This window comes from Prionailurus viverrinus, chromosome A1 (assembly GCF_022837055.1).
Source record: "Prionailurus viverrinus isolate Anna chromosome A1, UM_Priviv_1.0, whole genome shotgun sequence".
In the NCBI taxonomy this organism is placed as follows: domain Eukaryota; kingdom Metazoa; phylum Chordata; class Mammalia; order Carnivora; family Felidae; genus Prionailurus; species Prionailurus viverrinus.
The window spans coordinates 70,719,445-70,747,206 of NC_062561.1; the positions used below are offsets into that span (position 1 = coordinate 70,719,445).

At 43.8% G+C, this 27,762-nt stretch overlaps 1 protein-coding gene across 12 annotated transcripts in view; it reads right to left on the reverse strand.

Annotated features, from left to right (window-relative positions):
* The window catches only part of DOCK9 (dedicator of cytokinesis 9), a 290,974-nt gene that overhangs the window by 151,308 nt on the left and 111,904 nt on the right, over positions 1-27,762 (reverse strand). For all 12 annotated transcript variants that reach the window (XM_047869233.1, XM_047869295.1, XM_047869278.1 and 9 more), the window contains exon 2: positions 7,732-7,848. In XM_047869233.1, the coding sequence (XP_047725189.1) occupies positions 7,732-7,848 (117 nt within the window). The remainder of the gene's footprint in view (positions 1-7,731; positions 7,849-27,762) is intronic.

Below are 27,762 nucleotides of genomic sequence, written 5' to 3' on the forward strand. Positions count from 1 at the left end.
TTATTCTTAAACTGTCCAAATTTCTATCACACGATTTAGTGCTTTGTTACATGTTGATTCACCTTACCCATGAGCTATCCAAGGTCACCCATGCCATGACCCATGCTGACTACCAAATGCCCACCTGTGTGATCTCAAACACCAAAGTGCCCCTTCTCCAACTGCCACTTTCTATCCCTCCAGCTGTCCCACACCAAGCATTTCTGCTCGTTCACCCATAAGGTCCTCTACTGCCTTCTTTTCTCAGTCTAACACGCACCTCTAAAGATTCCCCATCCGGCCAAGAGTCCGTGGGAAGCCATTTTAGGACCTCAGATGCCTCACTCTTGGGCCCTGCAGTGATTCCCCACCTCCCACACACTCCACCTTGCCACACTCCCACCTTGTTTTCTCTTCTTAGTTCTCAAGCACTGACATTCCCTAAAAGGCTGTTTTCAACAAAATCTTAGGTGGAAGGAGCCCACTCTCGGTTGGTGATTCATATATTCTCATTCTCTCCCTCCCTCTCACTCATTCATTCCACTCAAGTGTTGAATTCCTGCTCTGTGTCATGTGTTTCCAGGTGCTTGGGAAACATCCGTGCACGAGACTCAGATCCCTGCTCCCACAGAGCTCACATGAATAGATACGTAAATATGTTGGAAGTGGATAAATAATGTGGTAAGAAAAAAAATTAAACATAAACAAGACTAGGAATGTCAAAGGGGGCGGGAGAGTAGGGCAGTCATCGAGGACCTCACTAAGAAGGTGATATTTGTCAAAAGGCTTGCAGGAGATGAGAGACAGCTGGGTAAAGGGTGCATTGGCAGAGGGGAAAGCCTGAGAAAGGGCCCTAAGCAGGGGACGGCCCAGAGTGAAGAAAGAGCCCCCACAGAGGCCAGGGTGGTGCAGCAGAGATAGTGGGAAGACGGTCAGGGAGGTCATGGGTAGATAAGACCACAGTAGCCCTTCGGGCCATTGTAAGGTCTTCATAGAAGGACTGTGAACACAGGAGTGATGTCATCTGACCTACCTTCCAAACTGACTTTTTAAATTACTCTTGCTACTCTCTTAGGATAAACTGGAAGGGGGCAAGGATAGGATCTGGAAGACTTGATAGGAGACTCTTGCGTTAGCCAAGGCGAGAAAGGATGAGGGCTGTGCCATGGTTACAGCAGTGGAAGAAATAATCAATGACTCTTACTACCACATTACTCTTGCTGTCACCCCCCCCATCCTATTCCCCAGGTTTCCAAACCCTCTTTACTGCCCCACCTCCCCAATGAGCTGCACCACCTCTGTGCCAGCCTGATACTAGCCCTTCAGCCCAACCCACCTCTAAATTTCTCAACAGCGAATCCTCTCCTTGCTGCTCAGAGATGGAACTCTCTCCTTCTTCCCCCAAAGACCCTTAATTCCATCCCCAAGAACCCCCAGGGAGCCCTGTTTCAAAACACATCCCTGTGACATTGGCATCTTCAATGTCTTCCCCATTCCTGGACTTCCCTTCTTAGCTCATTCTCTCGTTTTCCCAATCCTGATAAAACCTCTTATTATCCCTCCACGCCATGATGATTCCTTCTCTCTACTACCATTTAACACTAACCTCTGCACCCCACCTGCTCACTTTGTCAGCCCTGGTCAGAGACTATCTTCACGGGAAAGATGTCCTAGGTATCAACTCCCCAGCTCATTAGGAGAGACTTGAGACTGCCTGCCTTTTCTGCCTGCCTTCTTCAACTCTTCTCACTGCCTTCCAGGACCCTGTAGTTTCCTGGCTCTTCCCCTACTTTCTGTCCCTGCTTCCCACCTGCCTCCTTCCTAAGTGAAGGCACCCCCAAGATCCAGTACCCACAGAGGCACCCCATGCCCTTGGCCTCTAGGCTGCTGACTCACATATTTATGGGTGAGCCAAGGAATACCCTGCTTCTCTCTCAGGCTGAACTTCTGCATTTCTAACCACTTCAAGGACTCCTAGCACCTGGATGTCATACTATCTCCAACTTTATACTCCTAGAATAAATTCCTATGGGACCCCACCTCTCTCATGATACTGGTCACATTTTTCTTATTACAAATATTCAGTTATTCTCTCTTCTAAGTTTGGGGCAATTTGAAAGCAGGAACCCTGCCTTATATTTATACCTTAAGCGTCTCACAAGGCTGAGCCCTTTGCATGAGGAGGAGAACTTTCAATTATAAGCTAAACAAATATACTCTTCAACTCGACTGGTTGGTTCCAGCCAAAAAATAAGCTTTTAAGACCTATTTGATAATGAAAGTATGATCTGTCCCTGTTTTCTGTAAAAGTCATCACTTGAACTAGAATTAAAATTCCCATCTCCTGAAGGTCTGGCCAATGTCAATTTAGAAATATTATTTATCCAGATTTTATTCAGGTGGGTTCAATCCTAGACATGAACTAATATCCCAGAAACCACAATGTTCACAGAAAGTTACACTATCGGCCGCGGAATTCCCTCTGATAAAAATTTCGAGGAATTTGTCAAAAGAACATTTTTCAATAAAAAGCTCAAAACAAAGTACTGAGATTATTTTTTTGGCAGCATATAATAAAAAGTGAGGACAAAACACTGTGGAAAGAATTTTTTCTTTTCAAAAGGACAGATGGGAAATGAGATCAGTGACTTCCAGACCCTTTGTAAGTAAAGGGGCCTGGCTTCCTTTTCAAGCCAGTGGTTTGTAGATCATTATCAGTCTCATGTAAGTAGAAGAGGAAAAGAAACAGAGGACAAATAAAAATCAGGATGTTATTTAAAGGGAAATGGATTAGCCACATTTTTCTGTACAATGCTGAGAACACTCAAGGATTCTCCTGTATCTAAACATTTCCAAAAATGAAAATTTCTAGGATTGCCAATTATTAATCACCTTTCCTTGGTGCTCCTATCTTTCCTTTTAAATTCTCTTGTTAGGGAGTATGATATTGATACTAAACCATGAAGTATCAGCAGGAAGAGCACCAGAGAAATTACTCCTCACCCTGACTTCAAATAACTTGAAGGATGACAACAATGCCACATCCACATAGCACAGGAATCCTGCAACCACATGCTCCGGTTTTGTTTTTTTTTTAACTGTGATAAATTATCTATAACATAAAATTTACCATTTAAACCGTTTTTAAGTGCCCAGTTCAGTAGCATTAAGAACATTTTCACTGTGGTGCAGCCGTCCCCGTCATCCACCCACAGAACTCTTTTCATCCTGCAAAACCAAAAACTCTGTACCTATTAAACAATGAGTTCCCCTCCCCCCAGCCCCCGACAACCACCAGTCTACTTCTTGTCTCTACAAACATGACTATTCTAAGTACCTTGCGTAAGTGGAATCATACAATATTTGTCCTAAATGATTGTCATCCTGAGCATAATGTCCTCAAGGTCCATCCATGTTGTAGCACATCAGAATTTCCTTCCTTTTTAAAAAAATTTTTTAATGTTTATTTATTTTGAGAGAATGAGACAGAGCATGAGTGGGGGAGGGGCAGAGAGAGAGACAGAGACAGAGAGAGAGAGAGAGACAGAAGGAGACACAGAATCTGGAGCAGGCTCCAGGCTCTGAGCTGTCAGCCCAGAGGCCAACTCGGGGCTCAAACTCACCAATGGCGAGATCATGACATGAGCCAAAGTCGGACCTTACCTAACTGAGCCAATCAGGTGCCCCAGAATTTCCTTCCTTTTTAAGGCTGAATAACATTCCATTATATGGATATACCACAGTGTGTTTATCCATTCATCCACAGATGGATACTTGGGCTGTTTCCAGCTCTTGGCTGTTGGGACTAATGCTGCCAGGAACATGGGTGTTCAAGTGTCTCTAAGTCTCTACTTTCGATTCCTTTGCATACATCTCTGGAAGTGAAATAAGATACGCTCTTTGTATTTCTTCAACACAAATTCTACCCCTTGTTAGTTTACATCAAACACCAAAGACTAATTTTTGTGAAATGTAAACAGTATCCATAAATTGCCTCCCAGCATCCTTTTTTTTTACTCATCACTACCTTTCCCATATCCTATCACTTTACATAACTGCACACACATTAGCGAGCTGTGTAACAAGCCAGGATACAGGCAGTTCTCAAGCAAGCTGCAGATTCAGTTAAGAACATCACTGCCACCAGCATCACCTGGTAAAGGACTTCCAGCTGATGGGGAACCATGACTGGAAGCCAATGGTCGAAGCCACACTGGGTTCTATGTATCTGACAAGAAGAGGAGCAGTCCTGGGCGTTACTTTGGAGTTATGCGGAGATGGGTCATTTCTTCAGCAAAACTCAACTTATATTTCTTGATCTAAAACATCCTAACAATAAAGGTTACACCTGTGTCTAACTGACTTTTCAAGTTTACCTACAACTTACCCAAGGAAAAGTAACTTCTAGACTCTCACCAAGGAAACTTGATAATGGACAGTAAGTATTAGAGGAATTACGAAAATGGGGAAAAAAATCACTGTGGACTTGAACAGCTTCAGAGGACATGGGATGTGAAGCAGCCTGGGAGGGGTGAGAAGGTTCTAGAAGGTGGAAAAGAAAAGAAGATATTGGCGGCAAGGAGAACCATGAAGCCAAGACAGACACAGAACAGAACAGACCGTAAAGCACAGGGCTGATTCTGAAAAAAGAAATTCAGCCAGCTAGTGAGGGATGTAGTGGCCACACATTCCTGCCCCTGGTCCTGGCAGGTAAAACTGGACATCATAAATATTCTGAGGGCTGAGAACTGCCATTTTTTCTTTTTAAAATCCACACTGACTCCATGTCTCTCAGGTTATTTTGTCTGTTTTAAACACTTTTCTCCCACCCTTCAGCAAGTATATTTAAGAAAAAACAATACATATATATATATATATATATATATATATATATATATAGTATTGTGTGTGTATATATATATATATATAGTATTGTGTGTGTATATATATATATACACTATATATATATATATATACACACACACACACACACATACACATAAGACTCATTTTCAGAGAACACAGGTATCTTTAGAGGCTGACGAATATCAACACGTGTCCTGCTCTAGAACTGTATGAATGCTTTATCACTATCCATACTTATATTTTAACAAATTCTCATTTTGCACAAAATTCTATTATTTTAACAGTTAACTAATATTGTTTAACTAGCATGCATGGCAAATTAATCCCCAGCAGCATTTTGTTCCCTATTTGACCTACTTCCTAACCAACTTGCTATTTTTTTTCCATATGAAATACTTTCTCCTGATCTAACTGTTCCCTCTGCTTGTAATAATACAAGGATAATTCCTTGTATTACTCTATTCTACCTAAAAATAGAGGGACAGACAGAGGGCATCTGTGACATTCTAAGACATTCTGCTCAGTCAGCTAAATAGACAGTTATTAACATCACCAAGACAATCTAGCAAGAAAGCACAGTGTGTAAATGTTCTTACCTAAATAGAATATAGGAATCTCCAGGATAATAAATAACAGTATCCAAATTTAAATGGAGCCCATCATAATTACTGTGATAGGGATGAAAGCTGAAATTCAAGCTCCTTAATCTTAATCTTCAGAAAAAACTTCCCCCAAAAAGAAAATAATGCTTGCTTACTCAATCTTGGCCAGTAAAGTGTCAGTAAATTCTTTGCCTTTTCCAGAATATTTATGCCTCATGTCTCCAGAGAAATAGCTACAGGCAAAAGGGACAAAGGAGTTTTTCTCAAAGTTTCAATCATCTGACTCTACAATTACTTGAACATACAAGTTCCTTGTCGCTGGGGTAAGAGGTAATACTAATTAACTGTATCTTTTATTTTATTTAAATCCAAGTCAGTTAATATACAGTGTAATGTTGGTTTCAGGAGTAGAATTTGGTGATTCATCACTTATGCACAACACCAGTGCTCATCACAAGTGCCCTCCTTTATGCCCATCCCCCATCTACCCATCCCCCCCCCCCACCCAACACCCCTCCAGCAACCCTCAGTTTGCTCTCTGTATTTAAGATAAATTAACTGTATCTTGTTTCTTTGGTTTGTTTGCTTCTTAAATAATTTTATCTCAGGCGGCAAACACAACTTTGCATTCTAGGTTGCAAACACTTGGGATAACTTTGTTACTCATACGAAGAAGAATATGTACTTCACGCTCAGAGAAACTTGAGATAACCTTTAGCTTCCTCGGAGCACACTACAGGAAAAATATGTCAACATGAAGTATAATTTGTAATCATCTGACTTAACTTCTCATGCTAATAAATTTATTGCCAAGATCACAGGCGAAAGACATCACTCTGAGGTTTCCATTTCTAATTGTGCTGTCTGAATAGTCTATTCCTACGAGGAGGTTTTCAAAGCATCCTATTTTTAGGCATGATTTGAAACCATGTATCACTGGAGGACACTCTGGCAGCAGCATCACGCTAACGGTCAATGCCACTTCCACGGCCTTCCTTGTTTTTCAGGAAGGAATGAAAGAATAATCATTTTCTTCACATGTATCTGTAACAAGTTAAGAAAAAAAACATTTGTGAGAATTCCCACCTTTCTTACAAACTGGAGTCTCTCAAATTTGGTGGAAGAAAAAGCTTCAAGGAATATAATTTAACAATTGTTATTAACATGGAAGTTTCTAAAGACAATGCAGTAGGCACAGAACTATGTGTGGTGGGTGATGTTCTGGGGAATGGGATTAGAAAGAAAGTGGTGGGGGAAGCTTTTAATCGTCAAGTATTTCAATAGTGCCTATTCTGTTTTGTTCTACAAGTACGCAGTACTTTTTAAATTAAACAACAAAGAATCAATGAAGCTTAAAATAAATAAGGCAGCTCAAGTCGCCGAAGACAGGGCTTGGGTGGTAACAGCGCTGGGTAGAGAAGCATCAAGGCAGAAAAGGGGGAAATACCAAGATGAGGTCCCAGGACAGCAAGGGAAGTAACCAGGGCCTCCAAACAGACTGAGATGACTCCAGGCTGCCAGGCCTCTAACACCATTGGGGCCCTATTCTCGTTCCTCACTATCCTCCAAGCTCTTGTGGGTCCCGCAGCCACAGGCCGTTCGCAATCTGAAAGACTTAAAGCAACAATCTAGAGAGCAGCTCACGGAAGGAGCCATGCCAGGTCCTCTGCTGGCAGCTGCCGGGATCCAAGAACTGCACCGCATCAGAGAGGTAGGACCTCAGGACATTCCTGGCTACCCCCAGCCCTTCTATGGGAGCCCACACACAGTACAGACACTCTCATGGCAGTTTCCCAAAGTGCCATTCTAAAAGGACGCATGACAAAATCCTCTACTGCTCCCCAGCAAATCCCCTCCTTAAGGGCTAAGGCACTTGGCAAAAACCTTAAACCTCTCTTCAAACAAAGCTCGTAAGACACAGGAGGCATTTGTGTCCATTAAATCAGCCCAGAAGATAGCACTTGAATGCAAAATATAACACACAATCACACACACACATTTGTTTTTTACATCTGCTGTAGGCATATGTAAATATATGTAATACATATTCATATCTGCATATATATATATATATATATATATATATATATGCAAAAATAACACCATTTTAAAAAATCAGCCCATAAAGGAATGCCTGGAAAAACAGAATGACATAACTTTTCTCTCGTAAATAATATCTTCATCTTTTAAAAATCCTAAATTAAACAACCAAACAATATATCAGTAGATAAAAAAGAACTGTCTGTAAACATTGACCACACGGCTCGATTTGAAAGGTGTCTACCTGGAAGTCATCATAAGGGAAGAGCAGCATCTCCCTTAAGCCATCGTTCAGGATCTGCGTCTTCTTTTGGACGATGACATTTTCATAGTCGAGTGGTTCAATCAGCTTCGGCTTTGCCTAAAAGGTGAAAACATAAGCAACTGAAACATTCTTATAGACAAGTGCAATTTCTTGAAATTAAAGAACTTTTTACATGTTTTTGTACTTTCCAACCCTGCTTCAATGTTAATTTTGCTGCAAGGAAGAATCAGAAACAAGAGATAAAAGTTACTTTCAAAGGAACAGAAGACACTTTCTGGGATCCTAGCTACAGTCACGCTTATTCAGCTACTGAAGCACAGAGAAGGCTATGAAGTCTGCTGGAACTCCCAGTTGTGTCTTAGGTCACCCCTGCCTAGGTCAGTCCCTTTCCAAGCCTTAGACTCTGCCATAAATGCCCTGCTTAGGGGTCCAACCGTGGTCTGATGGTGAAGGCTAGAGGTCCGTAGTGGCATCCTTCTTGGCCCGGGTTTAAAGCATCCACAGGGCTCGCTATTTCACATAAGGCTCCATGGAATTCTTCTCAGAGGATCAAAACATCCCTGTCTCCTGAAGTATCTATGCACTTATTATCTAATACCTAAATATATAAAAGCATGAGCTGGACGCAAACCAAGCAAGTAGGGGCAGGAGGATGGCATCACTTAAACCAGGGCTTGTGGGTGACCCCTCAGTAGGTAGGGATGAGCATCCATACCATGCACTGAGCAGAAGAAAGAGGCAATAAGCAGGTGGGTAAAGAAATGAAAGAATAGGCCTTTTGTGACCATTTCCATAGTTAGCCTTCTCAGTAAAAATCTCCTCTATCGATTGCCAGTCTTTGCCACAGTATTTACTGATCACTTCCTACATGGAAGGCACTACTAACAGGGCTAGGTCCGGGATATAGATACATATTCAGCTATATCACAGTACGCCAAGTGATAAAGCAGGCATGCACGTATGCACGTGCGTGCGCGCGCGCACACACACACACACACACACACACACACACACACAATGTTCTCAGCAGTAGCTAAGTCCATTATATCAACCGTTACTTAAACATTATTTTTTTAAACTATTAATGAAAATCATTTGACTGCATAATCTCAACACGTGGTATATATATTTAAATGACAATAAATACATAGGAAATGTATTAAGGACATCTGGTATGTGGCATCACATTGGGAATTGAGACTGAGGGTGCTATATGTTCCCCAAATCGGTCTCCCTTCCTTCTAGTACAACTGAACTACATTTCCAGGCCTCCCCATGGTTAGGTGTGGCCCTGTGCCTTCTGGCCAGTGGCATGTGAGGGGAAGGGGTGTGGCCACTGCCAAGCCTAGACCATAAAAGCTCTCTGCTAGAGACTGAATGGTGTGTCCTTTAGCAAAATTCATATGTTGAAACCGAATCCCCAATGTGATGGTTTTAGGAAATGGGACCTTTGGGAGGCAATTAAGTCATAATGTAGAGGCCTCATGAATTTCAATCAATAATCTTCTAAGAGACCCCAGAGCTCCCTTCTGCCATATAAAAACACAGGGAGGGGAAAGCCATCTATGAACCAAGAAGTGGGTTCTCTCCCCAGACACCAAGTCTGCTTGTGCCTTGACTGTAGACTTCCCAGCCTCTAGAACTGTGAGAAATAAATACGTTGTTTACACCACCCACTCCATTATATTCCATCCCAGCTGCTCTACGTGACTGAGAGAGCCTCCCTCCCTTCTCCCCTCTGCCATCAGGATCCACCGGATCCAGCGCAGGACTCAGGAGGCCTGAGGACAGGATAAAGCCCCAAGATAGAAGGAATCTGGATCCTGAATCACCCAGCAGAAGGCTGCCTGCTTAAAACAGGTGCTGAAATACCTTGTGAGCAAGAACTAAAGCACCTACTGTGTTAAGCCACTGTGATTCTAGAGTTGTTTAAAGAGGCAGCAAGCTTGCTCTACCTAACATACATATAAATGTTCATATTTAACCTCAATTACTTGATTTAGGTGGATGCTGCAAAGATGTTCTGACATGCTAAAAAAAAATGCAATGACCAAACAAGGACATGGTTATTATAATTAAGCAAAATATACATTTATGGGCAGAGACAAAAAATATACACAAAAATTAAAGCTATCATAATGGAAGTGTAGATAATTTCTTCCTATAGGATACTCAAAATGTTAAACTATTTCTACAGTCAAAAAATGGTTCAAAAAAAGAGAGATTGACACAAACTATTTTCAAAGAAAGAACTGAAAATAATAAAAATACTCTCCAAAATGTTTTTTTAACTGTTTATTTGGAGAGAGAGCGTGCACATGTGAGCGGGGGAGGGGCAGGGAGAGAGGGACAGAGAGAGTCCCAAGCAGGCTCCAAGCTGTCAGTGCAGAGCCCAATGTAGGGCTCAATCCCACGAACCATGAGATCATGACCTGAGCCAAAATCAAGAGTCAGATGCTAAACCGACGGAGCCACCCAGGCGCCCCATCTGAAATATTTTTAATTCAATTTAAATAATATCCTCCTTTATTTTAGTTTGTTGCACTGTACAAAGCAATCAGTTTGTAAGTGCTTGTTGGCAGAATGGATAGGTGTCACGATTAGTTAACATTTTCCTTGGGAACCAGGACTACATTCCAAATAAAACCCAAAGATGCTCTGGGTACCTGGGTGGCTCAATAGGTTAAACATCCGACTCTTGACTTCGGCTCAGGTCACGATCTCACGGTTTGTGAGTCTGAGTCCACGTCAAGCTTGCTGCTGTCAGCTCAGAGCCCACTTGGGATCCTCTGTTCCCCTCTCTGCCCCACTCATGCTCTCTCTCTCAAAAATGAATAAACATAAAAAACAAAGATGCTCATAGCTTGATACAGTGACTAGAGTTCTGGATTCTGACAGCTACACCTCCATTACAAAGAGGTCCGGTGGAAAGATACTGCAGGATGGGTAAGACTCTGCATTCTCCCCACCCCACGTGGTGTCCAGTGCATGAATGTGACCCGGTACGCTCAGAGGGGGTGACCTGGTCCTCTACGCCAGCCCTGGGGCCCTCCAAAGGCACTAGTGGGTGTGTTCCCTTCCCGCCCCTTCCAACATGCCAGAAGTGCACTCCCTCCAGGCCACAAGGCAAGGTCGGTGTGCTTGTCAGAAAACAGTGCCACAATGTGAGCTTTGGTCAGACAGCGTGCTGGAGGGACCTGCTGAGAAAGGGGTTTTTCTTAGCCTATGTTTCGGAGGTTTTTGCCTTGCTCCCATGGCACAGCTCCCTGGATAGACTATTCTTGTGTTCTTAGAGCAGGGGTTGGCGAACTTTTTCCATAAAGAGCCAGAGAGTGATTACTTCAGGCTTCATCAGCTTTAGGGTGTCACAACAACTAAACTCTGATTCCGTAGCGCAAAAAGTAGCCAAAGACAATAACTAAACAAATGGGCACAGTGGCGTCAAAACTACAGAGAAACAGGCAACAGCCAGATCTGGCCCACCAGCCATCGTCTGCTGATTTACGCTTTAGAGTTACCTTTACCTCTTAGCAGTCAGTCCCCTTTTCCCAATTTAATAATTCTTCATGTTAATTTTTCACTTGCAACTAACTCATCATGTTGCCTGTCTCTGGGCTGATACACACAACAGGTTTACATGTTCTTAAATGTACTTAATGATTATTTCCCACAAATTTGACTAACCTTAGACTGTTTTAAAGGTTTAATAAATAAAACCATAAAAATACTCATAGGTCAGTTTTGCCTGTTTATGATACACTTTTGTTAATCAGGTGGAGTACTGTGTTCCTCTGTCTGTCTCTTGGAAGTATGTAATGAATCAGTGTAATGTTATAGCTGTCACAATTACCTTGCTTTTGTGTGTCACTGTGTAACTTGGACTGTGTTTTCACACAGATGACCACACTTAATCCACTGTGAAATTAATTCAATAAGGTGGCCCTGTGACTGAGGTAGCTGCACCGCCCTGGTGGCCTATGTAAGCAAGCCACATTCTAAGCCTGTGAATGTCTCAAGGTTACAAAATCAAAATGCTAAAGACAACCAATCAGAGACAGCCAACTAGGCTTTAGGCTATAGCCAATCAAATAATTTCCTCTCTTTGCTTCCGCACATTTTTTCTACATGAGTCTCTCCAAGCTCCTAACAATTCCTGACGACATCTGTTTTGGTGTCACCCAATTCAAAATGATTTTTGTCCAAATTCTATAAATGTTTAATACACCTCAGTTTATCTTTTCTTTTTTTAATGTTTATTCATTTTTGAGGAACAGAATGTCGGTGGGGGAGGGGCAGAGAGAGAGGGAGACACAGAATCTGAAGCAGGCTCCAGGCTCCAAGCTGTCAGCACAGGGCCCGACACGGGGTTCGGGCCCACAGATGGCGAGATCATGACCTGAGCTGAAGTTGGACGCTTAACCAACTGAGCCACCCAGGCGCCCCAATACACTTCAGCTTATTTTTTAACATATCTTAGTGCCACTGTAAGGTAGGCATGGAAAAGATATTCCATTTTACTTAGGTTGCAAACTGAGGATCACACGTTAATTGCCAGAAATGCACCAGGTAACTCTCAGGCTGGATTAGAACACAGTCTCTGTCACACTGAACTATTTCTTCTCCACACTGCCCTATTAATGGTCTGTGCCCATCAATGCTCAACCACAGTAGATGTGTAGAGAGTTTCTAAGACAATGCTTCTCTTAAAGAATGATGATACAGGTAACAGGAAAGCCCACGGGGTTGATTTCAACGATAAGAGAAATGTCGTGGAGGAAGGACATGTCTTCTCTGGTCTCAAGGACTGTGAAGATGTGAAACACGTACAGACCCGTACACTGCTTTGAAATGACTCCTAGAGGCCTGACTGGGCAGCTGACTTCAGCAGCTGCAGGGAGCTCTTTCCAGGACAGAACCACTGACCCCAAGGAAAAGGGGTCAACTGAGAGTGACTCATTTGTTACCTTAGAACGGGGCAGAAGCTCTTGCTTCAAATACAAACAATTGGCACCATGCCTCCCTTCTACATGCGGTCCTCAGGAGGAGAAAGGGTGAGAATGGAGAATGGTGAGGGGACAGGAAAAGAGACAAGGAGGGGTTGGGGGAGGAAGAAACAAAAGGGGTGGACGCCCGGGGTGAGGCAGGCAGGAGACACAGAGTGGAGAAAATAAAGGAGAAGGATAAAGACAGAAGCAGAAGAAGATACAAACAGAAAAGACAGGAGAGAGGATTGGCGACTTGTGGTGGGCCCGTGGGAAGTCACACCTCTGTGTCTACTTAGAGCATAACTGACTATTTTCTACTCTTCTTTAAACTGATGATTCACTGCTTACAGCTGTTCACTGTTCTTTAGCTCCACTAAGCTTTTCCAAGTGGTCACATGAGTGGGGGACAGCCCACTAGGGTAGGAAACTGACTGGGCTGCAGCATGACTGGTCACAGGAACGTCACACTGACAGCAAAATGAAATTAACCAATTACCAGACTGCCACTACCCCACTCCCGGGTTAGCAGAAAGAGGCTTCATGTAGACCTGGCACATACACGGCCCTGGCTTCAAAGCCGTCAACACACTCTAAGTTTAATCCTTCCCCCAGTGACATAGCTACAAGAGCCAAGTTGTTGATTTTCCACTGTCAAAAAGCAAGATCCTGGGCCCAGATTACCTGAATCAACCAATGGTTATGGATGGCGCAAAGACCCGAACTCCTTAACCGACAACGCAGCTCTCCTATCGAGGCAGCAGTGCGAGGTCCGGCCGGGTCTCTAACCCCCAGGCCCAGGACAGACGCGATGTGGCTCTGCTTCTGACACAATAATACTGCTCCTGTCACTCGCTCGCACCTCTGCACCTGTCATAGGCCTACAGCCCTGCAGGCTGCGGTCGACAAATGTTCTATTCTAGCAGAATCCTTCCTCTAAAAAAACAAATCTCACCTAGGCAAATTCACCAAAGGAGTGAAAGCACAGTAGCTCTAGCCCCAGGGCACTTGGTACTTGGCCCTGTACCTGGAGCTCACCTCTCTCAACCCATCAAAGGTAGCCTTGCCCTGCTCGGAGAGCAGCATGCCTAGTGAGTAGCAGTCCTAGAGTGTGGTTCATTCAGCCTGGGACTGAAATGACCTATGAACAGCTTACCTCCTTGACTATTAGTGCCTTGGGACAGCTGGGTCTCCTTACCTCTGCACCCTTTAGCATCTAGCCCAGCACACAGAGACATACAGACGGACTGTGCGCTAACAAAGCTTAGTGCCCCTCGCTTTCACGGACCCCTCTTCAGGCCCCATAGCTGTGTAAAGTTCAGTTGTCACCCGGCATCTTGGCTTACTAGGAAAACCCACAGGACCCTGCCCACTGTGTAGGTCCACCCAATGTCATGATTCATGACACACAGGTGCAGCAGGAGGGGCCGCGTTGCAATATAGGTACATCTCAAGCAGTTTGGCCCCAGAACTACTTGGAAGATAATCTGAGGTTAGTCGTCAAGAATGCCCCCATATTATTCAGCTCATATATGAAAAAAAAACAAACAGAGGGTTTTTTTTTCAATCCTAAAAATTTATATGACATTGCCAAAGGTTGGAAAGCTAGAAGAAACATCCCTAAACTATAATTAGTTAAATACAAATGTTGACTAATGCTACAGGAAAGACTAAATGATCTGTGCAATACAGAGTGATAAAACCAAACCATGAACATATGAAGAGGTGATAACAGCATGAAACCAAAAAAACATAGGGAAGAAAGTATTACTGAGGAGATTTGTTGATAAAAAGGTGTCATTCTGTATTTCTCGTGTTTATCATTTCAGTTAGCTTTTTGAAATTTGTAATTTGTAATTACTTTTCACATTCTAAAGGAATATTAACTTCCAGGCCTCATTTTGTATTTATAATTTTGAATTCTTTGTTTAGACAAGGCCCCCATATTCTTTTTTTTTTTTTATTTTTTTAATGTTTGTTTATTTATTTTGAGAGAAAGAGAGAGGGAGGGAGCGAGCAAGCCAGGGAGGCGCAGAAAGAAAGAGGGAGAGAGAAATCCCAAGCAGGCACCACACTGTCAGCACAGAGCCTGACGCGGGGCTTGAACCCACGAACCATGAGATTATGACCTGAGCTGAAACCAGGAGTCAGACGCTCAACCGACGGAGGCACCCAGGAGCCCCAAGGCCCTCCATATTCTAAGCTTCATTACTCACAAAACTTGGATCTGCTCTGATAGGGCCAAAGATAGCACACAGATGTGGATCAAATCGAAGAAAGTACCACACAGTGGTTAGAAAACTGAGCTGTGTGGTTGTGTGGGGCCATTATCGGACTCCACTGAGTGCATGCATGTGAAATGATTGAAAGAGCCTGGCAAACTGTAAGCACACGATAAACGTAGCTGTTGTTAGTACCGCCATTATCATCAACTTCATTATTATTAAATGTGTTGCTTACATGACAGTGATAAAAAAAAAAAAAGGACAGTGGTGAATGTTCCACATACATTCAGTTTTACCAATCTGTTTACAAAAACTTTCCTGTCCTCTCCAAGAACATATGAAATAAAACAGACAACAATGGCAGGGACATTCACAAAGAAAGAAAAACAAAAGGCCCAACAGAGGAAACTGTATAATAATAGAGATGACACTGGAATTCAGGGACTGGGCCCAAAATAAACATAAATAGATGCTTACATTAAAAACTGAACTGAGTATTGATGAAGTCTGTGTCAGGCAGGACCGAGAAGAACAACAGTTGGGGGGGGTCAGAGTGTATACAGGAGCAATTCAGACCCACTGCCACCAGGGCAGCCCCACAAGAACAGTGGGACTGAAGGTCCCAGAGGAGGTGAGAGGGGCAGGCAGTTATGTGGCCCTTCAGGGGAGAAAAATGGAGGCCGACCCTACTGGGGAGTCTGAGAGGCCCAGGGCCCACAGACATTTTCATAACATGAATCAAAACCTTGGCTTCCTTGCCAAAAAACCCTTCATATATATCTTGGCTTCCTTGCAGGAGATCTGCAGGCAAGACCTGAGGTCAGGGCCATGTGAGCAGGACGGTGGGAAGAATGGGCTGCACCATAAGGAACAACCTGGGCACAGGTTAGCCCCTGACACCAAGGCCCCATCAGTCCCCTCTACTGGTTGAAGCTGGGACAGCATGATGAACCCCCCAGTGATCACGTGGCTATCACAGGTGCCAAAAGGCATGACCCTCAGCACCCTCCCCATTAACCTCCCCTTCAAGGTTCTCCCACCTCACTCCTTCCTCCTCTAGCATTTGTTGCCATGGGTCTGGCTGCCCAATATCCATGCAAATTGAAATTCCAGATCTGCAGGCAAACAGAAGCTAGGGAATCTTCCCAGTGCCAGGAAAATGAGATTCCTCTGGAATCCACATAACTGGAGAGCATAGGCCTACAAATGAGTTCAGTTTTAGCCAAACATGTATGAAGCCTCGAAAACCATGGGAAGAGCTAAGCAGGAAGGCTTACTGATTTCATTGCTTTTCTCTCGGCCATGACAGCTTCCTGCAAACTTTCTAGTCATTTCTTGACTTTGAGTCTCTGGTAATTAAATGTTAACACAGGCTGAAACCCCGAATACCACTTCTTGAAATAGCAAACTAAGGAAACAACTCTTGGAGCAACTCTTGAAGCATTCTATTTTAAGAAACGAGAAATTCATTGTTTCTGCTTATAAAGAATTTAAAACTTCCTTGATTTATCTGCATGGCTATAAAAGCTGCTTGATAGGCTGAGATAAAAATTCTTCACGGAACTTTTAGTCCATTTTCAAAATGGTGCACTTCTCAACATTGCCAATAGGCCCCCGGCACTGTTGCTGGGGGGTGGGGGGAAGGGGGGAGGACAGTGCAGCTTGCAATAAAGCAGAAGGGGCTTCTGAAGCCAGAAGTTAACCAGTGTGGCCCAGCGAGACCTCTTGCACTCCTGTCCTGCACACGACTCTCACTACATACCTACTCCTGCCAGGAACTGCACAAAGTGGTTAAATTTGAAGGAAGAATCCTCATTATCCTATAATTAGGGGTGGGCACAGGAAATTAGCAGCTGCCTCCCTTCCTCACATGCAAATATTGTTAGCGGTTATACGTTCCTTCTCTCCACAGACTTATACTGAGCCTGTCCAGATGCACTGTGCCCGGGTCTTCAGGATTCCAAGATAGCGGGGACGTGGCCCCCACCCCAGAGAGCTCACAGTCCAGAGGGGAGACAGACATGTGAACGACGGGAGCAGAATGACGGACAGCAATGGGAACCTAGGAAAGGCGTCTGACCCCCTAGAATGAACCTGCTCCCCCCTAGTTACAGTATAAGCTCCACAGAGGCAAAGATTTCCATTTTATTTACTGCTCTCCCCAACGCCTAGAACAGGACCTGGCATGGGGTAGGCACCCAATAAACATGTGTTGGTTGAGTGAAGGAACCTGACAATGTGGGGTGCTTCTTAGAGGAGGCTATTAGAGTCAAGTCTAGGAGAAGAACAAGTCAGCCAGGATTCAGGGTGGACTGGGGATTCCTTGGAGAGAAAATGAAGACACCAATGCTCCCGAATAGAACCACATTTTGTGGAGCCTGAAATTTGCATATTTGGGGGAGGAAGGGGTTGAAAAAAATACAAAATTATAAATATAAAGTTGCAGGAGGCCCTCCCAGGGCCTTGGAAGGGATCTTGAAACTGAAGCTTTCTTAGCTGCAGGATAAATCCTCCTCTGAACACGGTGAGTTCTGGAAGCAGCAAGCAATTCAGGATACCTGGGGCAGAGGTGCACAAAGGGGCAGGGTGGCAGGTCGAGGGCCTGGGGCACCAGTCCCTAGGGGTGCTACACCATCACTGGAAATCCTACATTTATGAGAACTCCTTTCTGAAAGGGTACTCTGTGTGGCTGCCCAGAGCACACGAATAAGGTACCCAGAAGTGAGCACTGGGACTCTGCAACGGACGAGGCTGAGAAACCTTGGATGCTTAACTGTAGAAGCCTGGTTTCTCTGACTAGGTGGCCAATGCTGGAGTCAGAGCAGAACAGCCCTGCGCAGCAGTCCCTGCCCCACATCTGCCCCGAGCGGCCCTCAGTCTCCCTAAAATAGTACATAATTTGAATAGCGTCTGTTTGAGGCCAAACCAGTGACTGGCTCGCCTGGGGTGCCCACACGTCCCTGAACTGCAGCCTGCACTGGAAGAGGAGGCCACAGTGCCAGGTGGGCCACAAGGAGAAGGGCCCTAAGAAAGGAAACTGGTGCACGAGGAAGGGAGCTGAGCGGGCACAGCACTAGGTCCCCTACCATCCTCCAGCCCTGGAAAGCGACCTCCCATTGTGTTGTCATAGACATGCTCTTCCTTGCCTCAACCCAGGACATATAAACTTAGAGGAGATCATGACAATCCAAATATCATCACATTCCCCTTCAGTAATACATGTTCATCAGTGTGTGTAGGAACAATGGTCTCAGCGGCGGCTTAGAAGCACAAGCTTGTTTAAAAGGAACAGGAGGTTCGGTAACATTGGAACCACAATGTGCAAACATCAGAACCTGAGAATATCTGGTCTAGGCCTCTCGTCTTACAGATAGGGAGACCCGGAAGCGTGGGGGTTCCATGACTGTCCTGGGGCCCAGGAGGAGTTGCTGGTGAGGCTGGGTCTGGATCCCAGGTCCTGACCCCTGGTCCATGCTTTTCCCCTCGGCCTCTTCATTCTGATTTTTTGCACTTTCACTAACAACACGCACAAGCACACGATATAAAAAACTGGAGGAGAAAGAGAACCTTATCTAAGCTCGGACTGAGAAGCAAGCTCAAACCTGAGCATTCCCACACAGTTAATTAACTGGCAAATGTTTAGAAGAATGCATCACGGACACCAAAGTCGCAGACATCTAAATATATTTCTCACGCTTAAGTGTGGTGTAATCCTGAGAGCAGAATTACAGCAAGAATGACACACTTGTGAATACAGTTTTTTTATATTATAAACACTGATAAGATGTTGAGTTCCCTTTTCACACGGCACTAAAAAAAGCACTCAAATGAGAGACATTGTCGCTGAATGAAGATTTCATTTAATTAGGCATGTCAGCATTAGCAAAACTTGGACACTCAACATCAGTCTGATGGAAGGAAGAGTCTGGCTTTTGTATTTGTCAGGTTTATAAATAACTGTGGTTTTCCAAAAATTATTATCCTATTACTAAAATAAACAGAATTAAAAGACTCAGTGCAAACTGTCAAATCAGTAACATCTAGAAAATGGGATAAGAGAAACATAATGATGCAAATTGAGGTAATAAAGATAATAGCAATTAATGAAGACCCACAGAGCTGCCTGCACTCAGTCAGCTGTGCTCAGTGGGGGTGTGTGGAGAATGCTAATGAAGGATGGGCCAGACAGGGATGGCGGGACTCCTCTGCTCAGTGCCCGCCAGGCACCCAAGAGGAGAGCAAGTGGCATTGGGATCTCATCCGTGCAAAGACAGTACCTAGGGCTTTCTACCCTGACGTGGGGCATGGGCTAAGAGAGGCAGAGAAGATTCTACCCTGACATGGGGCATGGGCTAAGCGTGGCAGAGAAGAGTGTACAGAGAAGAGAGACTGATAGCCGGCGGGGGGAGCTCAGCATGTGTCTCTCACGCACACATCCGTCTCAGCCGGCAAATTCTTCCTGCCGTTTTTGCACAAGTTAAAAGCAATAGCGAAAGCAAAAAAAGAAAAAGAGGCACCAGGGTAATTGTATAAATAATTCTATGGGAAACCTGAACTACAGAGTCTTTTCCGGCCAATAATTTCCCTCCTTTCTAGCATTTTGCTTGAAATTCTTAATACTTGCTTATGTCAACAAAAGCTGTTTTTGGAACTCTGAAATGAACAGGTCAAGTAAGTAAGCTAAAAGGCTCTAAAGGCCCAATACAGTCAGATTTCAAAACAACTTTAAGCTACTTATTTGACGATACTGGGAGCAAGGGATGGAACATCCATAACACGTATTTGGTTCTCAGAAGAGTTTCTGTAGACCTCATCACCAGAAAGGCTGTTCAGAGACCTGCTAAAGGCAGGTGTGGAGAGTTAGGATCCATTGGTGGAGGGAGTGCCAGGCAGAAGGGAGTGTATTCTAGCAGTCCAATGGTTCTCAAGGTGAGTCCCAGACCAGCAGCTTCAGCAATATCTGGAACTCATTTGAAATGCAAATTCACCCCAAACTTCCTGAACCAGAAATTTTGGGGGTAGAGCCCAGCAATCTGGGTTTTAACAAAGCCCCCAGGTGATTCTAATGTTCATCCTAGTTTGAGAAACCCTTTACTAGTTTGCTTTTGTGTATGTTTGAGAATTTCACATTAAAAAGTGTTTTCAGGACACCTGGGTGGCTCAGTGGGTTAAGTGACTCTTGATTTCAGCTCAGATCATGACCTAATGGTTTGTAAGATCAAGCCCCACGTTGGGCTCTGTGCTGACAGATTGGGGCCTCCTTGGGATTCTCTCCCTCTCTCTCTCTCTCTGCCTCTCCCCTGCTTGTGCACATGCATGCACGCACACACACACATTCTCCCTCTCTCTCTCTCAAAATAAATAAATAAACATCAAACAAAAAAGTATTTTCAAGAAACCCTAGCTCCACTGCTTACTGGCTATGTGGCCTTGGGGCAAGTTACTAAATCTCCCTATCTACAATGGAAAATGGGAAAAGTAACAAGTTCTCTACCATCATCACAGGGTTACTAAAGGGTTTCAATACATAGCGCCTCTTCAGAGCATGAATGAAATGGTGGTTGTGGGGAATCATACAAAGTTGTGTCATTCACACACAAGAGGATTTTAGTGGCTGCAACATATGTGTGTCCTTATCTCACTAAACCTCCTCCCAAATTGTATGTATCATCACCACTTCACAGATGAGGAAACTGCAGCTCAGAGGGGTTACATCAACTACTGAAGGTCACACAGATGGTGCCCCTTGGATCTCCTGGCTCCAAGCCCAGGACCTTTCCCATGACCCACCTGCAACAAGCACGATGGAATGTCAGAGTTCTAGAACCGGAAATGCTTCCCCAGTGTCTCCACCTCCCTTTGTATGAGAACTTCATAGCACTGCTCCCCCCTGTGCTGCCTCAGCCACCACACCTCCAGGGAAGCAGATGCCTGAGGCTTTCTGACCGTCTCTGACATCTAGAAATGTAAACCCCATTGAACTGCCCAGGCTCCGTGATCTCACCAAGGGAGAGATACAAGACACAGAAAGAGTCCTTTCCACGAAAGATACTCATTTTCAGCCTCAAGAACATTAAAAATCACACTGCAAAATACTAAATCCTCCAGAAGAACCAGGTTTGAATGCTGGGGCATATATTAATGTCATTTATAAGCATATAAATGGTATTTATACTTTACCAATAAATAGTTCAAGGATTATCTTTATAAGGAAAGCGCAACTTTACACTTAGTCATTTTTCCTCCACAGATTCATAAATATGGTACCCCATCCAATGGCTCACCCCACTCAAATGACAACTTTCTGGTTTGACGTGTAAAAGTTTTGGAATATGTAAGTCTATAGACCTGCACTGTTCAATACAGTGGCCAGTAGTCACTAGCCACATGTGGTCATTCTGAATTCAGAAATGCTATAGGCATAAAATTTCAAAGATTTGGAAGGAATAAAAGAATGTACAATGCCTTATATTTCTATAAAGATCAAATGCTAAACTGATAATATTTCCACAATAATGGGTTATAATTACATTGTTAAAATTAATCACACCCACTTCTTTTTATTTTAATTTGTCTTCCAAAAAATTTTTAATTACATATGTAGCTCAAATTGTATTTCTATTAAACAGTACTACTATAGACTGTAGGAAACTTTAAGATACTGGTAATTTTTAAAACTTCAAGGCAAAACAAAGGACAAACCGCTTTCTAAAACTGTTACTTTGCGGGGGGGAGTGGGGAACAAGACATATTTTGGAAAAACTACCATACCGCACTAGAGACAAAACAGTCAGGTCTAGTCCTGGTTAATAAAGCAGGCCTGCATTGTTCAGGGCTGCTAACAGCCTCCACCTCTCTTCCGTTTCTCCCCCAGAAAGAGGTATCTTCCTTGCCCTACATCTTACGGCATCTCCACTACCTTTTCCACATAAAGTCAATTTACTGGATGCCGGTAAAAAGGTCACACAATGAGTTTTTTCCAAAGAGAAAGGGGTTTGACTTTGTTCACCTAAGTTTGCCCTTCTGTCCTCAAGTAAGTACTCACATAAAATGTTAGCTAACAGTTTAGATTAATAATAACAGAAGAGCTGGAGTGTTTCAGGGAATAGTACCCGCATCACATTTAGTCGAGCATGTTCCTCTAGATGTGTCCCTTTTTACTTTTGGAAATTCATTCAACTCATTTGGATACTGGGGGCTAAACCTTTGAGGGGTTGGGGGCTGGGAGACTGAAGAAGAATCCCCAGATCCAGTCTCTCCTGGAGGGCCCTTTCCGCAACCCATTCTTTGCTACTACATTCCCCAAAGAATGACCAGGACGGTGCCAAAAAAAGAAAAAAGGAGGGGGTGGGGGCGTTATTGATACTATGTCAGAGATGGAATATAAAGAAAGCAAAACCACTCACAGTTGCCACCGGGGCATAGAAACCCCCCCCCCCCCCATGTGAGGGAGGCTGGAGTATAAGCCTGAGCTACAGTACAGCAAAGCCGTATAATAATTAAACATGCCAGAATAACAAGGCCATGATGGGCCCCAGGAGCACACGGCCTGTGGGAGAAAGTGCGGAGACGGTTTCAAAAGGCTTCTTGGAGGAGCTGGCTTGGGAGTCGGGACTCGAAGGGCACACAGGAATTTTCCGGCAGTGAAGCATGCCAGGTTATAAAAGCACCCTCAATGAGAGAACACAGAGCCTCGTCAGGATGCATTTTGGAAGGTGCGGAAGAGGAGGCCAGCAAGCAAGTTCGGGGCTGGCCGCCAAGAATCAGAGAAGCCATGCTTTGCCTTCTGTGCAAAGGAAAGTTAGCAAAGGAGTTTATCTGTGTTTTGGAAAGCGCAGTCTGGCAGCATGTTGGAGCACGGCTCAGAGCAAGGGAAGACTGAACGTGGTAAGCTGACCGGGGCAGTCTAGACAACCTTTGGAGATGAGCCGTCTGGAGGGCAGTCACTACTACTATCTCCATCTGATAGAAACGCAATCTTGATTTAGAAATGTCAAGTAGGTTTAAACAACACAGGACCCAGGTCTCGTGACTGAGTTCAGGGCTCTTTGCACCAATCACTTCTGCTTCTCCCTTGGTAGGGACAATTCTCCACAGCAAGGAGATCCCAAAACAGAACTGGTGCCGGGCTCCTCCCAGAGAACCTGGCAAAACCCTCAGAGATCCAATGGTAAGTGGCACATACTCGTCTGGAAAGTGAGCACTAAAAACTTCTAAAGCCTCAAAATGTTACTCTAAGAGACACTTGGGACTAGCTATATCACATTACAGAGATATTTCAGAACTGTAATTTCCAAGCTTTCTTGGTTCTAAAATTATACTCACAGTAATATGTCATCTGTAGGCCTGTCAGGCCTTTGTGAATCTCCTGCATAGTTCTCCGTGCTAACAACTCCAAATTCCACGGCCACTCTTCTTTCTTTCCATTTCACTCGTCTCACTCATTACGTTGGGTAGCAATCCAATATCCCCTGTTCTGCAGCTCCTATAACTCACAGTCCAACCGGTTTTGAATAAACTAAACGTAGAACTTGAAACTAAAACTCCAGGTCTTGACCTGACTCCGTCACAGGTTATTCTGAGATCAAAGCTAATAACCTGGAACCCTGGAGTTTTAGCCCCAGAAGACAACTATGAGATTATCTGCTACATGTTTCTCATTCTACAGAGGAGAAAACTATGAAAGCCAGGTCTGGGGCAGGGGATGGGGAGGGAAGCGTGATGATCAGCAGGGAAAAATATGTCTCTGACCTCCACAGTGCCTTCTGTTAGGCCACCCATGCCACCTGCTACCTGTGACTAAGTCCAGCTACCTTGTATTTAGCCATTACCTGTCAGCACACAGGGCAAAGAGCAGCCTCCTCTAAACACTACAGGGACCATAGTGCCCATCTTACTGGTCAGGGAATAAGCATTTCAGGGTTACACGGGATCATGCTGTAAATTAATAAAAAACAAATCTCGGGAAGGAAATAAGATGTCTCCAGACTCTTAGGTATTCGACTAATCGAAATTTCTATATAACTTTCTGGGAAGGTGATAAAATGTGGCACCCAAAATAAGAGGGACTCCCAATACCAATTAATCCTATTTTGTTCATGTTTCCAGCTCCTTTGGGCACAGCCGTCCTTCTCTTCGTCTGCACCACTCAACCATTGTTGTTCTGTCACTTGTAAGTTCTTATTTCTCTAAAGATTTTTAAATTTTTTAAGGGCAAGGAGTTTTTGAACCTTTGTTTTTCATCTTTATACCAATGCTAAGCTTAAGTAAATATGTTCAGTTTTGTTAATGAATTGTATGTCAGTGTCCAGGTGTGAATTTTGAAAAACCTGACTGAAAGCCAAAAACCCTAGCTCTGCCGCTTAGTAAAGACATAGACGTAACTTTCACCAAGTTACCCAACCTCTCTGTGCTTGGTGTCCTCATTTGTAAAAAAAAAAAAAAGCAAAAAACCCCACAATAATAGTACTTGCCTCCTAGAATTGTGAGAATTGAAATAATCTGTTTAACAGGCTTAAAACCATGCCTGGCACAGAGCAGAGCACTATATAAATATTTTTGTTATTACTACAAAAAACAGAAGAAAGCAATTGGTACTAACTTGTCATAAAAAAACCAGTGATTGGCCATTCTGCCTCCATATTGATGAACAACATAAGAAGCAGGGTGGTTTTGCGTGTTCTAGATAAGCAAGAATCTCAGAAAGTAAGAGTGGCTGTGCTGTAACGGATAGTGACATGGTTGTAAAAGCCCCTTCTCTGTGACAGTTTTCCATGCCTGGAAGGTTAGTCAATCCACCCTGGCCCTTTCCAAGCATGCACGCTCCAAAGATTCCTTCCCCTACGGCACCGCAAAACATGTGGCATCTTCGGGGCCTCATTCATGCTCACTGTTCACCTGAACGGTCAGGGGCCCCTATGCCTTCTGTAAAACGGGGCTAGGCCTGCTTTGGACGCTAAAAATTCGAGGACATGTCCTTCCTGGAGCTGATGATGATTTAAGTGCTGTCCGCCTAAGTGGAAAAGGATGGGTGAGATTAACACTCACTGTGCCTAATAAATACCAGGTGAAAGCCCCTCATTAGCCAGACCTTGCTGCTTGGTGAAAGGAAGGCTGCGGGTAAGTGTAAGTCTGGCACATCTTAGGGCTTGTAAATGTGGGCTGAATGAAAAAATGAATAAACAAATCAAGGGGAAAACCAACAAGCGTAGTGAAGGCTTATGGCTCTGAATAAGTGAATGTTCCTGATTTCGTCATCCGGGAATACCTCACTACACAAAGCGTACAGGAACTTCTTTCCTTCAGCACTCGGTATTTTAAAAACAAAAAAACTACTTACAAAGTTTCACCAATGTAATTAATATCATTAATCATTTCTAAAGATGCCTATAAGGCCGAAGGACTTTATAAGCATAATTGAATTAACTCAGTTACAGCCATCTGAAGTTTTATAGGATCTGTACAACAACATAATCATGGCCCATAATCTTCAACTTCAGCGTGTCTTTTTTTTTTAATTTTTTTTAATGTTTATTTATTTCTGAGACAGAGAGCCTGAGCAGGGGAGGGGCAGAGAGAGAGGACGACACAATCCGAAGCAGGCTCCAGGTGCTGAGCTGTCAGCACAGAGCCCGACGCGGGGCTCGAACTCACAAACCGTGAGATCATGCCCTGAGCCGAAGTTGGTAGTTCAACCGACTGGGCCACCCAGGCGCCCCCCCCCCCCCCCCCCGGGTCTGTGTCTTAATTCACTCCTTTGGCTATTTCTAGAGTAAACAGAACTTCAGGGAGAGAGAAGGTTTTCCCAGGCAATACACCTACTCATCCAGCCAGAAGCTGGGCCTCCTGCCCTCAGGGTTTCTCAAGGAGTCAGCTAATCATGAGTTTATTCAGGTATCAGAAGTGAGAACTCAGGCTGGGTTTTGAATACCTGAAGAGCCCAGAAAAAATAACACAGAGAAAAGCTGTCTCTAAGAAGACATGTTTCAGAAAATACTTCATGAGTATGGCTAACACATGAAAATTCAGCTCTTCTTCATCTTCACATCTTTCAACCTCCCCAAGTCCCCAAATAAGACCTGTGCTGCAGTCCTCCGACGCCTCTCGAAAGTAACCCAGCAAAAGGGCACCACAAACGACATACCCTGGCCACTTCTGACTCTGATGCCACATCCTGTTCCTCTAAATTACTGAGCAATAACAATGAGAATAAATTAGTTCCAGGAATTTAGAGTTGGGAGGGGGTGGGTGGGCAAAAATACGTATTCAAATGGAAGCAGGGTAACTAACCTGCCGACGTCAAGAACATCCTGATTGCTCCCCTGTTAGCTATTCACACAGCCCACCAAGTCATTTTCCAATGAGGTTGGCAGTGAGCCTGCTCAGGCGTGGAGAAGTTTCACCAGGCGCTGCCTCCCCCGCTTACTGTCCCAATGAGGGGACGAGGCCCGCTTATGAAGGTGTCTGGAAGTTGAACCTTGCAGCCTCGGAAACTTCATAACGTCCAATGCTTCTCTAAGAAGCACCGGCTTTACCTAGCACCGGACAAGCAGCGACACTGCTAAGGGAGCCCTTAACTGCTGCCCTGGCAGAGGAGAAACAAACATTATTGCCAAAGAAAAGCAGCAAGAGGACACTTCTGATAGAAGCTTTACAGAACAAATACTGTAAGACATATTTATAGTCAGCCCGCAAAGTCATTTTTCAATGACTGTACCTTGTACTAATTGCAAAGAATTGGAAACAACCATCAAATTATGATACTGCTATAGAATTGAGTACCATACAGCCATTAATAATGACATAAATCTATAGATGGTGACAAATGTGTTTTTGATATGTTCTGGAAGAATATTAACGCAGAAATCTATAGTATAGTACATTTTCCAAACACACCACAATGTTATATTTTTATATACATAGGAGAAAGCCTGAAAGTATATACACCAGGGGCACCTGGATGGCTCAGTCAGTAGAGCATGTGATACTTGATCTCAGGGTCGTGAGTTCAAGCCCCACGTTGGTTGTAAAGATTACTAAAAAAATAGACAAAACGAAAAAGAAAGTGTATAAACCAAATAATTAATTTGGGGCACTTCTGGAGTAAAGGTAAGGGCACTTTGTTTTTCCCTATTTCTACACTATATTTCTTATTACATGCATTAATTGATTTTGTGCCTTCTAAATTAGGTAACATTTTCCCCAAGGACTGATTGTGTACATAACTAAAATCGGCAAAAGTTGATTTCAAAATGCTATGCCTGGGATAAAGTAAGTTACTTACATTTAAATGTTACAAATGTATTCTCACCAAGTATGTGGGCTACTAACATAATAATGCAGAACAACAGCGCTACAACAAATAGATCTCATGACTGTGCTGGCATACTTTTTAAAAAACATCTTGAAAAAAGGCTGTATTCGAAGCAGTTTATTGAATTTTCCTTTGCAGTGAGCAGCGATAATCACAAGTAAGAAGATCTGCCCTGGGCAAAGGCTTAAATATCCTTGCCTCTCTTATCCGATGTTAGCTCTTTTTATCTTGCTCACGCAGTGGAAGAAGAGAAAAAAACCACTATCAGCTAAGAAACAGTTCCTTGTTGTATCACTGTTGCCTTCACCTTTCCCTCACATCTCTCTGCAAGTGCACAGAGCCCAAGCTCCCCATGCTGCCAGCAGCTTCTGGGCCCACCAGGAGCAGCCTGCACACCCTTTACAGTGGAAAAAGAACTTCCAGTGTAACTGCCTGGGGTGAGATTGACATAAACAAGTAACTGGCCTAGAAAGAGAAGGAAGTTTTTTAT